The sequence below is a fragment of the Poecilia formosa genome, unplaced genomic scaffold (assembly GCF_000485575.1).
Source record: "Poecilia formosa unplaced genomic scaffold, Poecilia_formosa-5.1.2 Scaffold135, whole genome shotgun sequence".
In the NCBI taxonomy this organism is placed as follows: Eukaryota; Metazoa; Chordata; class Actinopteri; order Cyprinodontiformes; family Poeciliidae; genus Poecilia; species Poecilia formosa.
The window spans coordinates 1,415,676-1,432,211 of NW_006800074.1; the positions used below are offsets into that span (position 1 = coordinate 1,415,676).

General features: G+C 37.6%; 1 protein-coding gene across 4 annotated transcripts in view; it reads left to right on the top strand.

Moving 5' to 3' along the window:
- LOC103145094 (IQ motif and SEC7 domain-containing protein 1) overlaps positions 1-16,536 on the top strand; it is a 138,409-nt gene that overhangs the window by 15,967 nt on the left and 105,906 nt on the right. For 3 of the 4 annotated variants that reach the window (XM_007562367.2, XM_007562370.2, XM_016676484.1), the window contains exon 2: positions 11,352-11,381. The exons of the other annotated variant lie outside the window; for it this stretch is intronic. In XM_007562367.2, coding sequence (XP_007562429.1) covers positions 11,352-11,381 — 30 coding nt within the window. The remainder of the gene's footprint in view (positions 1-11,351; positions 11,382-16,536) is intronic. 4 annotated transcript variants of the gene reach the window in all.

Sequence of the window (16,536 nt, forward strand, 5' to 3'; positions counted from 1 at the left end):
TGCTTTGAATTTGGAATCGTCTTGCATTCTAAATTTATGACGCATTTAAAAAAGGATCAGAGAAGACTCGCAAACATAAAAAGAATTGTGTTTTCAATCACAAGGGGACATATTTCCATCAAGGTAATTGATTATACAAAGAATTTACTTCAAATTGTGGCAGTCAAATCAATACAATATATTCATGTTTTTTGGGCAGAAATGAGATTAATGTGTCTTGACTTCAATTTAAATGACATGTCACCGGGTCAGTACATCAATTCTTTGGGGCTCAGTCCCTCCATCTCACACTGCTTGACATTTATCTAGATAATGTATTGGCTGGTAGTGCAGTGTCAGAGTAAATAATGAGAAATCAACACAGGTGAAGAAAGTGGGCGAACTATTTGGAACAGTTTCCAGAGTTTTGTAGCAGTGTGTGTGCGCGCGTGTGTGTATGTGTTTGCGACAGATTGCCTCCCTCATTTTTCTGGGCCAGACAGCTATTGAGGGTCACGCACCAGTAACTCCATCCAGATGCAGCACATAATACGAGAAGCAAACCTCCACAGAGGAGCGCTCTTCCGCATGTTTGTGCTGCTGATTTCTGCAGAAAACATGAATGATATAGATATATGTCAGAGTCAAGAATGTGGAGTAAATACCTGTGATACAAGTACTTCACTGAGACAGCGTTGCTATAACGCATCCACTCCCCCACAACCACGCATCCGGGGGGAGCAAACTCCTCTTTATGAGTAAAATGCTGTACACTATATCATGACTGCGGTCAAAAATGGATCTTTTGAAATATTGACAATAAATGGGCTGAAATGTGAGACATGATGAAGCTCTGCAGCAACCTACCAACATTAATGAGCTGCTGAATTTGTTTGCAGGTTCATTGATCATTTCGTGGCATTGTTGTGAATGGAAGCAAATGTACAAATATTGTGATTCATTATGTTTTTATTCTGTCAGCGAGGAGTTTACAAGGGACAGCACATAATATTTCATAGTTGCTGCTGAAGGGGAAAAAAAACAACTTTGGGTAACTTGTGGTTTATTAAGCACAGTTTTGGATGAGTTTGGAGATACATATGCCAATATACCTATGTATTTTTAAGTTAAAAGTAGAAATAGAAAAGCATTGTTTTTGCTTGTAGAAAAATATAATATTTCTGTTCATAATGCTTTTTTTCATTTTCTAAATTACTTTGCATAAAACATTTGACGCAATCTTTATCTCCTCTCTAAATATGAACAAGTTCAGTTTATTTCATGATCATTCTCGGTTGCCTGGACACCAATCAGGTCCCTTCATTTCAAGGCTAAATAAACTCATCTCATTGTTACTGCAATCTTTTTTTTCTCCCCCGGTGTATAGCTTAATCTCTTTCTATGTCTCTCTCTTGCTTTTTTCATTGAATTTTAAAAGCTGAAGACACATTTAGTTGACATCGTTATTTACTAAAAGTGATGCTCCGATCAGGGATTTGTGGCGAGTTCCAAGTCTACAATAACTAGACAGAATGCTTTTGTATTAAATGGTTTGTCGTGAAGTTTTACTGATACCCAAATTGACTGAGAGTCTTACCGAAAGTAGCAACTTCCACATCAAAGAGTGTTGCCCATGTTGTAGAGTTTTAGATATGCTTTGTTGATTGATCAGGAAAATTTTGGTTGTTTGATTTTTTCGATCAGTCAGTCACTGGTCAGGGCCAGTCAGGTCCAAATAATAGCCTGACTCCAGACGTCAGTAGATTACTTGCTGTCACTAAATGATGGTCATTTTTTCACAGCAAAAGGATGACAATAGACTTTTTTTTTTTTTTTTTTTTTTTTTTTTTTTTTTTTTTTTTTTTGTTTCGTTTTGTTTGTTCACAGAAAGGAGAATATTTGTTATTTGGAATTACCCAAGAAATCATCTTTTGTCATTTTTGTGGTTTTCACAGACAACCTCATTAGCTCTGATGTCATATCATCACATGTTCAATCACAGTTGAAGCTGTCTGCATCTTTATGTAACCCAGACATTGTGACAAACATATGGAGCTCTTCTGGTGTTTTCTCTTTTATTTTTTTATATGGCCTGTCAATGTTTCACAATCAGACAGTGTCTGGTGTTAATCTGTGTTCTGAGCCAGTTTAATATTTTCTCTTGATTAGCAGGTGTGCATATGTTGGAAAGCTCTCAAATATTCTTGCTCCTCAACTTTAGAGGGTGATGATTCTTGTTTTTTTTTTTGTCATATTTTTGGATTCAAAATCATGAATTGATCAGAGCAGAGCCACAGAATCACATTGCTTTGAAAATAACCATGCAAATGGTTGTTCAAGTTGACTATTCAAACTGCTGCTTTTTCTCTGTTGCATAGTCAGGCTATTTTAGATGCTTTCAATCTGAATAACTTGAACTTTCTGAATACTTACTGCTGTGTAGAATTCACCAAGTATGTAATTAGGCAACATTTTGTAAAATACTTATACTAAATTCTATTGAAACTGATGTGGCAACCCTGACAGGAACACATCTGTTTGAATATTTAGCTTTGTTTACTTTTCTCAAAGCAGCTGGATAGAGCAAATTGAGTTTTTCATTATGGGTAGGAGGAAATGATTAAATGAGCTTAGAACATCACACTTGTGTTTGCCAGTCTACATTCATCTGATTACCTTTTGTCTGCAATTTCAATAATGAATGCAGTAAAAATTGTGTGTTTTGCCACACAATTTGTAAAGATAGCTTATCTATCTTTACAACACAATAAATCAAATCATGCTATAATGCATTGATTTGTATTTAATGTTCTTTTTGGTATGTCTTATTGTTTTTATGTTTTGATACTTTGCCTGTTTTGGGGGACACAAATAAATCTGAATCTGAATGTGTGGTGTAGTATTACTCAGATTTTTTTTTTTTTTTTGTATTTGTGAATGTGGAAAAAAAAAAAAATCCAGCAAAATAGTATGACGATTAATTGCCAAACTAAATTGCACATATGGTTAAAATTGATCTTTTACCTGGTTCTAAATTTATTGACATCTAACTAAACACAAAGACATAGATGTTTTTTGTTTCCATTTTCTGAAGTTAAATCTTAATTTCTCTTGTTTTAGGTCAGGTAGAATTATCAAAATTATTTCTTTTTGCTTTATGCCACAATAATGAGAGAGTATGTCTTCAAAATGTGAAGTTTGCGTACAGAATAATTAATATCTCATTTTAAAAATGAAGGAAAGCCCAGATGATGATGTCATGGCTTTGGAAACTTCTGAAACTAACAGTTTGGAGGAATACTTGTCGAATCACACTGCTTTGCTGTTTGAAACGACTGGAAAGTCAAAAGAAATCAGTCAAGACATCAGGAACATAATTGTGCAAGTCTAGTTTAGCCTTTGGAACAATTTCCAGATGTATTTAAACAATTATATGCCATTACATGTCGATATGATGAGAGCAGGATGGTAGCATCATGTTGTGGGGCTGTTTGGCTGTTAAACTTTGTGAAATAGATAAGGAAATAACATTATGTAGAAATATTGACGAAACATCTGAAGATATCAGCCAGGAAGTAAAAGCTTGGGCAGAGATTGGTCCTCCAAATGGATAATAACCCTCATCATACATCCAAAGTGGCTTCAGGACTACGAAGGGAATGTTTTCAGGTGGCTTTTACAAAGCCTTGATCTCAGCCCTACAGAGAATCTGAAAAGGTGTGTGTGTGTGCATGGGTGTGGGTGTGTGTTTGTAAGGCAGCCTATGAAAACTTGAATCAGTTACATCAGTTCTGTCAGGAGGAATGGACCAGATTTCCATTGAACTATTATTAAGAAGCTTGTGGAAAATAAAAACAAAACTTTTGACCTAGGTTATGTAGCTTTATAGAAATACTGCCAAATACTAAGTGAAAGTGTGAGCATGAATGGGTGAATGGCTGAAGTGTGCAGCGTTTTGTGTTGCACTTAATGAGGTGCAACACAAGTACAAAGCCAAATGTATGTAAATTTCTGATTTTGAAGACGTTAATAAAATAAATCTCTGAGGTATCCGTTCTATCTTTATTGTGGCATTTAGTAAACTTTTTGTTAGTAAAGTTCTGGTTTCAATTATGTGTATGTAAAGCACTAGAATGTAAGAGAAGTGTTTTTTTTTGTTTTTTTTGCAGTAACATTTAGATAATCTTAAGACATTGTCTCGCCTTAAACAGGCTGCTTGAATTGGGCTGCTGTTTTGTGATTTCTGCATTGATTTTGGCCGTTGTAATCAATTTGTCAAGGGATTAAAGAGAACGCTGACACAGCAGTTTGAGGTCATATAATTAACCTGAGCAGCTTCAGCTAAAAGAAACAAGACTTTATTTAGACTGCTAGTTCACTCAATGCTGTTTACATCTTCTTCTGATAAGATATGAGTCTTCATGGATTGCGTGAGATGCTTCCCAACAAGTGTTGCTGTTAAATCATTCACGTGTATTAGTCAGACGTCCTGAAGCAATTGTTAAATGTTGTGTTGTAATTAGTGCCCTGACAATATGTGACAATGAAAAGTATTTTCATAGAGTTTTATTGATTCTAGAAAAATGCAGACAGTCTTGAACAGGCGTGTCAAACTCCAGTCTTCGAGGGCCGGTGTCCCTCATGCTCACCATGCATGATGCAAGAGTGGAAAGGAGAACTCCTCTAGAACAGGAAGGATCCTCCAGATTTTACACTGGTAATAAGGTTTTCCTTGGTTCCTGCGCTGGAAATGTCAGGGGTTAAAGTAATGGACCCAGGGAATTCCATGGTTCCTAGAAAAAAGGTTCTGCAGTTGAAATACACCAAAAGAGTGTAAAAATATTCCACTTATAAATGGGATTCTCCTGCAAAGAGCCAGTGGAAAATCACTTTGCAAACATTTCGCCTAAATGTTATGTGGTAGTGGCCGGCAAGCCTGCTGCAAATATTAGCATTTTATGTACTTTTTTTAGATGATATCAAATTGCATAAGTTTTCTTGAAAGAGCAAATATAGTCAGAAAAGTAACAGAAAAGTTTTTTTAACTCTTTATTTTTAACTTTTTTTTCCCCAAAAGAAAATCAACTATGTAACTTAACATAAACAATAAAAAACTGTTATTTGTGATAACATGACTAACATTTTTTTTAATATATATTTATATATTTTCTTTTGTATTTCCTATTTTTTTTTTTGTGCATGTTAAATATAAGAGACCATACTGTCAATTATCTGTCAATTAAGCAGTTATTACAAACATTTAGTATAATCATAAATGCTTTATAAGTAGAATAAACATATCTTATGACAGCATTTTCAAATTCAGAACATAATCATTTGATTTAGCTTAGATATTTTACTTTTGCACCATCGCACCAACGATTTGATATACCTTCATGCTTTTATCCATACAAAGTGTACAAGGAAATAACTTTCTCCCAGACACGCTGACCAAAGCAAAACAGCTTTTAACAGAACATGTTTAAGATGCATAACTAAAAGAAAAAAGTATATTGAAACACAAATTAAGTGCACATTTAAAAGGAGTAGTCTCAGATGGAGCGTTGCTCCGGGGTGCGATTCAGTGCCGCTGCATGGCCTGCAGTAAATGATGTTCCAGTTCATTTGAAGTCAAGCAGCAAGCTATGATTAAACGAGCAAGGCTGCTGCATTCCTGCAGTCGTGTCCGGTTGCACTTACTCCTGCAGAAAGGCAGATTGATAATTTCTGAGTCAGCATTTTCCTTGCTCGGTGTGCCCTCTGTTCTTTTCCACCCTCACAACAGGAAACAGGCTGTCCTCATAGCAACAGCTTATGTATCTGAGGTAGAGGAAACGGGGAATGAATATACCCGCCCCTGTGGGGCAGGGTGATGTCACTGACCCTGCAGGAAAAGGCAGAGCTGTAGGATTTAGTTTAAGGAAGTGGGTGGGATAAAGTATTAGTTTTACCACTGCAGCTTTGGCTGCTCCTGGTCCAGCATGGGAGGAAGCAATCACACACACCTCGCACAGGCCTTACTGTGGAATAATGCTTCCATTGGGATTTGGCCTTTCATGCATTATTTAAAAGGCTTTGGGAATGGACCTCAGTGAGCTTCAGCAGACTGTATTTCTACGCAATGCAGGAGAAAAACTGTTTAATTTAAATTTGAGCTTTAATTTTAGGTGTACATTATAAGCTTGATGGATGAGGGACAACAAAAAAATAATAATAAAACTTTATTTTTGATTACAAGCAGTAAGCTTGTGGACATAATAGAGAATTCACTGTGTCAAGACACACGTTTACGTTAGAGGGCAAAGAGCAAATATTGGGAGAGTAGACTGATTCTAATTGAATGCTAATGATGCATTATTTAAAAGGCTTTGGGAATGGACCTTAGTGAGCTTCAGCAGACTGTATTTGGTTGATGTGGTTGTGTCCTATTTTTCTCTTCTTGTATTCAAATAAGTTTGTGTGCTATTTCAATTGCAATTCAATTAATTTTCACTTCAGTCACACATCAAAACTGACATAAAAAAGAAAGACGAGATTTCAAGTTTTAAAATGATACGGCTGGAGTTCAGAACCAAAGAATCTCTCAGGTCACCTGACGAGTGAACAACAGATGTCCGCACAATATGATTTGAATTGGTCTAACATCACAAATCAAGCTGAAGTTAGATAAAAGGTGATTTAACAGATATTAGTTCAAGTGTTTGTTAGATTAACTTTACTTTTAAAATTATTACTTTAGTATTCTTCTACCATAGATGTATTTATTGAATTTGATGAATTGAACAAGATGTGTGCTGTATGAATAGTGAAAAAGGTTTTAAGTGGATCTTGACTATGTGTGCCTCCTTTGGAGATCCACTGTATTTTAAGATGTTTTGACCGGATCTGTCTTGAAAAAGACATTTTAATATCAGCGAGACTTTTACTAAATAGAGCACATAATAAAAAGTAGGGGTGCACCGATTTATTAGTGTGCATTTCCTTAAGTTTGGAAGATTAGTGATTGGCCAATACTTACATGTGAAGTCGATATTATCCACCGATAATGACCTTAATCTGCCTTAGCAATGGTGCAAAAATCAGCCACTGTCCTCTTCTGCTCTCCTGCAAGAGAGGTTTGAGTGATAGGCCGGCCCACCAGATCATGCCTGCACATTTGCTGTCAACAATAGTACTGTTGCCAATTCAGTGACTTTCTTGCTAATGACCAGTGACGTGCGGTCAGGGGAGGCAGGTGAGGCAGAGCCTCCCCTGTCGTCATGGAAAAATAATATATAATAAAACCCTTTATATTGCTATTTTCACCCTGTGGTTTGTACTATAAAGTATCTATTTTTTACTTAGCTTAACTAATTCTGATTAGTTTTTTCTTCAAAATCGCTGGATTTTCGCATGTTCCCATTAAAATGCTCAGAAGCGAAGCCGGTGAGGCAGCAGCGAGCTGAGCCTCACCTGGGATTGCGCAACCTCTCACCAAACACTGCACTGGCTGCCGTTCTTTGAGAGCATGTTCGTCCTGTCTGTACGCCGGTAATAAAATGGCTAAAAAAAACATTTAATATATGGGCTGATTTTCCATAATTTCGCTTATGTATATAATGTACAGTGTTTTTTGTCACCAACTGTGTGTGTATCGTGTTTTGGAGCGATCAGAAACGGCAGAAAACAGACTCCAGGGGAGGCAGGCAGTTCTCTTGCCTCACGGGAGGGGGCGCTCATGATCCCAGATATTCTGACTACACAACTGCAGAGTAAGACACAGTGAGCTAGCCATGGAGCTAGCCACACAGTAAATAAGTAAAGTACAGCGATATATTTGTTTTCTCCTCTATTCCGACGTAAACATGAAAGACTACATTTCTACACTTAAACAGTTTTCTAAAGTGGATTTTCAATTGAAGCAGGAGATGATAACTAAGGAAGACCAACACCGGAGCTGAAAGTTTCGCTTCGAGACAGTTTGATGATTCTTAAACGGAGTAGAAAAGACATGCCGAGGATAGACTTGGCTTTGGATGAACGGATATTTTTGTGCAGAATTAGCGTTGTATGGATTTCATTGATACGTAAAGGTAAGACAGCAATAAGATGTTTTTTTATGAAATGTGTGTTTTTTGGACTACAGTTTGTATGTCTAAATAATTCAGTAAAGTAGAAGCGGCAGCTAATGTACCACAGCAATTATTTATTAATTAAACATTAAGCCTAAAACAAACTACAACAACAGCTTTAATGTTCTGTTCTGTGTGCAAAATTCTTGAATGTTTTTTGTTGTTAAATCCTAAAACATGAAGTGGCATTGTTGTCCGTTGCTATGGCAACGAGTCTGCGTAGCTTGGCGAACACAGATAACTTTGCTGTGGATCATAGCACAAAATCAATATCTACATTTCTAAGTTTCACTGAGTTAACGCGGCTATGAATGACATGTAAATGATTAGTCTTTTTGCCCTCCAGCGTTGTATGCTTGCGCGAAATTTCCGTACGTCCAATAACATGCATGGTGTCTTAAGTCATAAGTCAGTGCCTCACCAGCAATGAACCTCACCGCACGTCACTGGTAATGACATTTCAGACAAAAAAAATAAAAAAATAATAATAATATCAGCTAAAATCAGAATCGGCAGATCAGGATTGTTAAAGATCAGAGATCGACCAGAGAACTGCAGTAGATGTACCCCTAAATAAAAGATGCATTTGTTTGGCTCCAAGTTTAGAAAAAAAAGGAACATTTGTTTTAACATCTTAATTAAAAAAAAAAAAGTATGCAAAACTGAATTTTTTTTGATGATATGTCTGTGTTTGCTTTGGGCTGGCCTTGAAGTGGCCGAGAAGGTTTGAACTTATCAAGCAGCAGCTCAGATGGGCACAAAGTGACGTTCCACATGAATAACAGTGACTGATGATGCGTCATGCTGTGTATGCTGCAGGAGACACCCCATCTGTCTTCTGTGGAAGTGGGACCCTCATTGCAGCGTCAGCATACTAAAACAAATTGTAACGTAAACAGCTTTGGTGATTGTGGTAAAATTAATAGTGGCGATAGTACTCTGAAGAGGTTTTTTTTGTTGTTGTTGTTTCAGAATGTAATAACTCCTTCCATTTGTGGTTTGCATATAAATGAGTGGGTGGAAGGCAGTTTAAAAGATGGGTGTATCATTCAACAACTGTTTAGCGATTAGTTTGAGTTTTTCCTTTTTTTTTTCCTGTATTGTGTTTTTTTTTTTTCACGGCAATCAATAGCTTGATTAATTGCTGTTGTGAGTGAAACGCAGAGAGTGAATCAGTGAATCTCATCCACCCACTGTGTTTCACTGACACTTCCACAACCTTCACCTGAACTACTTTCTACAATCTCAACATTATAATTTGCGCAAAGGAAAACAGCTAATACCATGTTTTTGTTGTGGTTTGTGGGAATTATTAAAAGACAATTACGGTCAGACAATTATAAACAAATGTTTCCAAAATAGAAATGAAGTTGCAGATGGCTGTTATTTCCTGAACAGTGGAACATTTCTGCACACAGCCGACAGTATTTAAAAAGTCCACACAAAGTCAAGTCTGTGTGGACTTTACTTCACTGTTTTCCTCCAAAGTGAGAGGAGCCAACCAAGCGGCTCATAAATTTGGCCTGACGCAGCCATGCAGTTGCTTTATTGCTCCTCAGTGCTATGGTTTGAAGAACAGGCCGCACATTTTATTTCTGCATGGTGAGGAGTACTTTCCCTTTCTAGTGCAGTCATCGTGACTGCAGTGGACCCCTAACAGCGTCTTTGAAACTTTGCAGCAAAAACTGAGGACTAATAGTGTGTAACAGAAAATTTGATGACAGTTATAGGTGCCCAAGGTAAAAAAAAAAAAAAAGAGAAGAGATCAACTTTTAAGCATATTCAGGTCAACTCTTTACTAAAACCTCAAAATGTAACGTTAAGCAATATAGGCAAAACAAATTGTGTTTTGATTGATTGATTTTTATTTAAATGGGATGGTGCATATTAATGAATGTGACATTGTTGTCGTAAATATACCGGATTTAGCAAAATGCTAATTTCTGTCCATAGTCCCATAAAACCAGATGCACCAGATCCAATCATACAATTTCATACATAGAAAATACAGCAAAAACAAACTATATAGTCGGGAAGCCCTATTTTAAGAGGCTTATATGAAAAAAATATATATATATATTTTTACAAAACTGTCAAAAATAAAAACTCAAAATTCTTTAAAGATACCTACGTTTCAATGATCACATTGCCGATAACTAATGAACCGTACACACTGCTGGTAACAGGCAGTGTGTTCCTGCACTGATATCTTTTAATTGATAGAACATTCTGTGAGAACAAAGACTTTCTAAACTGAACCTCATATTCCCTGAAGGTCGACCTAGTGCTTTGTAAACCATTTTGCTTTTTAATAAAATCCTCTACAGTTGGTGGGACCTTACACACAAAAGACTTATCTTATTTATACATAAGAAAATATTAAATTTTCAGTTATCTGCTGTCTTTAGTCACTATTTAATGCAATTACACAGTTATATGTATCAGAATAACAAGCCACAACACAAGATTTGTTGGTTCCACATCTCTGACGTTAATATCCATTTTGAAGGTGCTCTGTTGGACTGAGGTCTGGTCAGTACAGAGTACAGTCAACTCATTGTTATATTCTATAAACCAGTTGGGAAGGATTTAAGTTCGTAGTCGTGGTGCGTTACTGCAGGAAGAAGCCATCAGAAGATGGGTATAGTGTGGTCATGAAAGAATAGACATGGTCAGCAACAATACTCAGCTGTGGTTCTCAGTATAAAGCCAAGTAAGCGTCTCTCTTGCTGTTCCACCACCAGCACCACGCCGAGCCCTTAATACAAGGCAATATATCTTTTTCAGCTTATTCTGTGTAGACTTGTATGTGAAATTCCTTTTAGATCAGCAGGTTCTGAAATACCCAGATCAGACTCTGTCAATGGCAACAACAGCCCAAAAGTAACTACAATCCCATTTCATTTTGATTTTGATGCTCAGTTTGACCTCTGGGGGTCATTTGTATCGTAACTAGAGTCCTAAATACGTTTAGTTTCTCCCAAGTATTGGCTAATTCACTCTTTTGCATTAACAAGATGTACCTAAAAATGGCTTTACATGTTTAACTTGTAAATCTCACTTGATTGTAAATTGCTACAATCTCTCAGGAGATCAGTTGCAGTTCCACACTGCTGAACTCGATCTCACCTCTGACGTCACTGAATCAAATTATTTAATTTATTTTGTGTAGCAATTTCTTGAGCTTTTACTCTTGAAATATTTTTCTAGTTTTAATTTGTTTAAACAAAACTAACAATTTTTTTCCCCCCTACCTTACAGATTGGAGTTTGACCCCACCAGAATGGTCAGGTAGGTCGAGCTGTTTTTTTTGATTCCAGTTTTTATGATCAGTCGTAGACTTCTGCTGATTTTTTTTTTTTTTTTTTTCCATTACAACAGCATTTTGCTTTGGACATCCTTGACACAATATTGGGATTGGGTTTCAAAAATCTCAAGCTGTGGTTGTGTAAAAGTATATAACAGCAATCAGAACACTAGTCGGGGTGATACGGTTTCTTTTCTCTGAAGGACAAGCATAGACCTGTACGACAGAGACAGAACTCGTCACTTTTGTTTGTGTTGCCGACTGGTAGATTTTACAGAGTTGAAGAGAAAATGATGGGATATTTTTTTTTCTTTTTCATCAAGGCCCCTTGTCTTTGTTTTTACTTGTTGGCAGTTGGAGTGGTTCTGCTGCCACAGTTTTAAAACTGAAGTAAACCGATCTTTACTGGGGACATAACTGAGGAGTATAAGCCATGTGCAGAGAGTAGATGGGTTTTGCTCAGTGGTAAACACACTCCTTATCAGCTGTTTTTCTTCAAGCATCCTCCACCTCAGACAACCTCAGACTGCTATGTGTTCATAGCCAAAGGCAGTCTAAGTACGTTAGAAAGGGTGTCACACAAACTGTCTGCTGTTTTAGGTGAAAAAACCCCCCAAAACAACAACAACAAAAAAAAAAAAAACATTTCAGGTCTGTTCTGCAGCCTAGGCTCCCCCTCCTTCTGTATACCTCCTCAATAATTCCTGCTATAAAACTCGTGTGTTTATGTTCTGTCATGCAGCAGACTGGCAACATTGCCTGTTACAACAATTTAAAGAAATAAATGAAGTGTGGATAAAGAAAGTCAGCTGAAAAGACGGTTCTCAGTCTGCACTATTCATAATAATTTCACAGCTATTGTTAATATCATCCATTTATACTACAGAAGATCAGATACACGTTGATGTTAATTCTTTGTAGGTAGTTGCGTACACAAACTGTTTTGTAAAGCGATATCTAACTGTATTTATTGAAGCTGATGAACAATAACAGGGTTACATGCAAAAACCTGGAAGAAGTTATTCTTGAAAGTTACTTATTTACCTTTACGTAATAGTTCTGATCATCATTGACACCATTTTCATATTCATTTTGGGCTTTTCATGATGCATTAAACTTCTTCTTCTCTAACTGGAGTGGGACCCAGGTAAGGTCCTTGAGAGCTACCAACCCTACAATGTCCTGATTTCACCCAGGTGCTCCACGTTGAATTTGATGCATATTTTAAATGCTGGCTTGAATATATTTAGAATGTATATCACTTAGTAAGTTGTGCCCCAACCAAAAGCTCTTTCAAACCTCAAACAATCTTTTTGCATATTTCTGGCTGACGCAGCTCTTAAGCGTGGCCTATTCATTTTTAATAGTGTTGAGGTTTATCCCAGAAGCTTACTTTTAGCCTCATTTATTTATGTCCAAGACCGACTTTGATGTGGTAGCGAGCATTGTTCTGCCGAAACACCAAATCGTGTCGAAGTTTCACTCCTCCAAATCAAGCCGTCACCTCAGGTGAAAGGAAATTGGTGAGGATGTTTACGTATAATCCAGGAACCCAGACTCAAGTGCCTCATAAACTGGAAGCTGCTGAAACAGAAGTGTGACTGTCCACCGTGAAGCAAGTTTAAAATCAATATGGACTGAGACTCTGCTGACCAACAAATAAGCCCCTTTTCCAAAATCGACACCTTCAAGCTCTGCTGAAATTTGCAGACCATAAAACTGGGAGGTTTTATGGTCAAAGGAGACAAAGATTGAGCTGTTCGGCCCCAAAACAAGAAGAATGTTTGGAGGAGGCATGAGTAGACTATTCAAGCAAAGGACACTCAGTTTATTAAAAGCATGGCAGTAATAACATCATGCTTAGTCTATTTTGGTGGTGATATTTCATCAAGTGGAATATTAAAGAAGGCGGGCTGCCTTACATGCACAAAGTTATTTGGATGTCTCAAGAAGATCCCGTGCAAATAGACTGAACAACATAAGAGACTAACAAGCTATATGAATGGTCTAAACTAGTCTAAACCAGTTCAGTTTATATGTCTAAACTGGTATCAATGTTCTAAAGCTGTACCCATACCACTAACCCAACCAACTGATCTCTATCAATTCTCATGAGATGTTTAGTCAAATGTCCAGGTGGAGATATGCCAGGAGTGTGCAACCATTATGTATAATTTTGAAACATAAACGTAGCCCTAATTACAATATAACAATTGAGGATTTTTAGCGACATAATTTCACACAAAGTTCAGTAGCATTTGAGCAAGACCATATTTCTGAAATACTAAATAATATAATGTTATTTGACTCCGGTGAAGTTGGCCTGTTAAGCTCAAACACCTGTGAATCAACTTGTTTTATAACTAGTGCTGGAATCTATTGTACTCTGCAACTCCCAGCATTAATAATACAGACCTGATATAAAATATTTATTGGGAAAAAGTGATCACAGACAGGAAAGTATGTTTTACAGAGTGCTAAAAATGTAGAGAGTATTGCTTCAACTATTTTCAAACAGATGCATCTATGTATTTTTTTTTTTTATTTTTTTGCAAGTTGTTGTGGGAATTGAAACCAAAACACAGACGGAACGTTAGGGGAAACAGAACTTCGATTTGATGTGGTTGGAAACCAAACGGCCTCTGCATTCTTAGCTGTTGTGCTTTTGTTGCATTTCCTCAATTAGTCCTGAGCTTACAACCCAAGACGACATTCTCATTCTGTAAAAAGAAGTGTAACCTTTTTGCTTTTAAAGCAGAGCCATCAGGTGTAGATGCGGCTTAATGCGAAACAAGAGGTGATGTAATCTGAAGACAGTTTGATAAATAGAACGGACAAGAAAGTAGGTGTGCCAGTGCAGCGAGGGCTTCATTAGACATCACGGTTCTTTAGCTTCAAAAGTAGACCTGGTCGAGTACGGCCACTGAGAGCTTTTTTATGGATGCGAAATAGAACAGCAAAGTGGCTTCACATCAAAGCCTCATTCATTATCATCATCCTGTGAAAAGCAGGCATATGTTTTGATGAACACCCTCTTACAAAAATCCATGAATGAGTTGTGTTCCAGCAGTGTGCTCTGCTGTTTATTTTGGAACAGCGGAAAGAAGAAACAGTTTTTTTTTTCTTTCTTTTGTTTTGTTTTTTTACTTACATCAACATGTTTACATTTTCTTAACAGTTCTGGTATTCACAGCTCTGACATGTTGAGGCATCAGCAAGTGTTCACTGGTGTGTTACAGCTGAGTGGATGTCTATTGTTGTTGCAAGTGTTTGATTATGTTATGTATGAGTTTAATACAGTCAGACAAAAAAAATGTCAGACATGTTGACTTCTCCTCTAACCCAGCAAACATATGTTTTTGGATTGTCTGAGTTCCCATAGAGAACCCACACATGCACAGGGAAAACATGCAGACTCCATGCATAAAGACCTCAGCCCAGATTTAAACCTAAACTTTCTTGCTCAAAGGCATTCGTGCTACCAGGGTGCTTCACTGGAAATGTTCCAGTGAAACATAAAAACTACTTTGAAAGATCTCTGTTTCTTTTGATAACAAAATCATCATTTTACAGTTCAGTATATGCTTTTATAATTAGTGATATGTCCTAAATAACTCTCTTTTGATAAGAATGGCGTGTAAGTCTGCTGTTGCTTCAGTTTGGGAAGCATCACAGTTACCTGTCATTATGATTTTCTCCATCTTTTTTGCTGTTCCTTGTTTGTCACCTGAACCGACAGCAGGATAAACTGAACTGTCATAACAGCAATCTGCTGACAACACACAGTTGCTTACATCTCACACCTTGTTAATATGCTACAGCATGACACCAGTGAGACTGGCAGTTTTAAAAAAAAATTCTGTGCAACATGGCTCGGTAGGTTTCATTATCATTAATAATGCAGGAGCCTCTGAACTTGGCACTGGCGCTATAAATAAATAAGGCACGATCCTGCAGGATTGCTTTGCACTGGTTTGGAGGAGGTTTTTGTTGGGGGGGGGAGAAGTCGGCAGCGCTGCCTATACTGTCCACCACACTCTGTGCTTAATGAGAGAGGATTACCGACATGGTTGTGTTTAATTGGTCTGCTGTTGTGAAATCAGAATAGATGGCTTTATTCAGACGTGATTAGACGTTGGCTGAGACATTCAGGCAGGGGATCAACAGCTTCACAGTGACCTGCTTTCACTGGATTGTTCCTCGGTGAATGTTCCCACACTGCCGCTCCTCCTCGTGCCCTTTTCACTCATTCATAAAAGCGTAGCTGCTGAGCTTTGGGATGGATGGCAGTTGTATTTGACAAGAGTATGAAAGGAAAAAAAATGATGGCTAATTGAAATTTCATATTTATTAGAATCGACTCCAAGCAAGACGGGGGATCTTGTGAGAGACTCTAGCACAGTGATTGACTGCATGCATTGTAGAAAAACCTTGGACTGTGGCTTTTATTTTCCTTTACTCCTCCGCCGAGACTTGGAGAAAACAGAGAGGCGAGGATTATACAGCTCAACCATTATTATATAGATGACAATGAAGAGAATAAAGCTCTGCTGGGCTGATGTGTTGGAGGTCCCAACCTCTCTCTTTTAGTGTGTTTCGAAGCCACAGCAGCAAAGCACAGCGTGTCCGATCAATTGCATCATTTGCTCTATTCATGGCATTGTTGTCAATGGAATGTGAGATAATTAATGAAGCGGAATATTATGCCAAAGGAATTAATGTAATGCATTTGTAAAAGGGAAGCACAGAAGATGCACACTTGCAGTTTCTTTTCAAGGTAAGTTATTGCAGGAAAACCCTTGGAGCAGGGGTTTTCTGCAGCTGAGGAAACGGCACACGGTGTGGACCAAACGGCTCTTAGTTCACAAAGATATCTAACCTTAAAAAGTCCTTTGATGTAGTGACAGAATAGCTGAGCTGATATTTATCTTCAGGGACAGGAAGTGACAGTGCGGTGTTTCAACACCTGCTGTAGAGCTGTCTCACACCCAAAGCAGGAGTAGTCCTCAGGGATCACTGAAACCCGTCCTCTGCTGCCGACAAATACTCAACTTTGGTATCTAGGGCTCCAACTGTGTCCTTTGTCTCTGCCCTTGACAAGGGCAGAAGTCCCTTTTGACAAGCAACCTCAATTTTGGG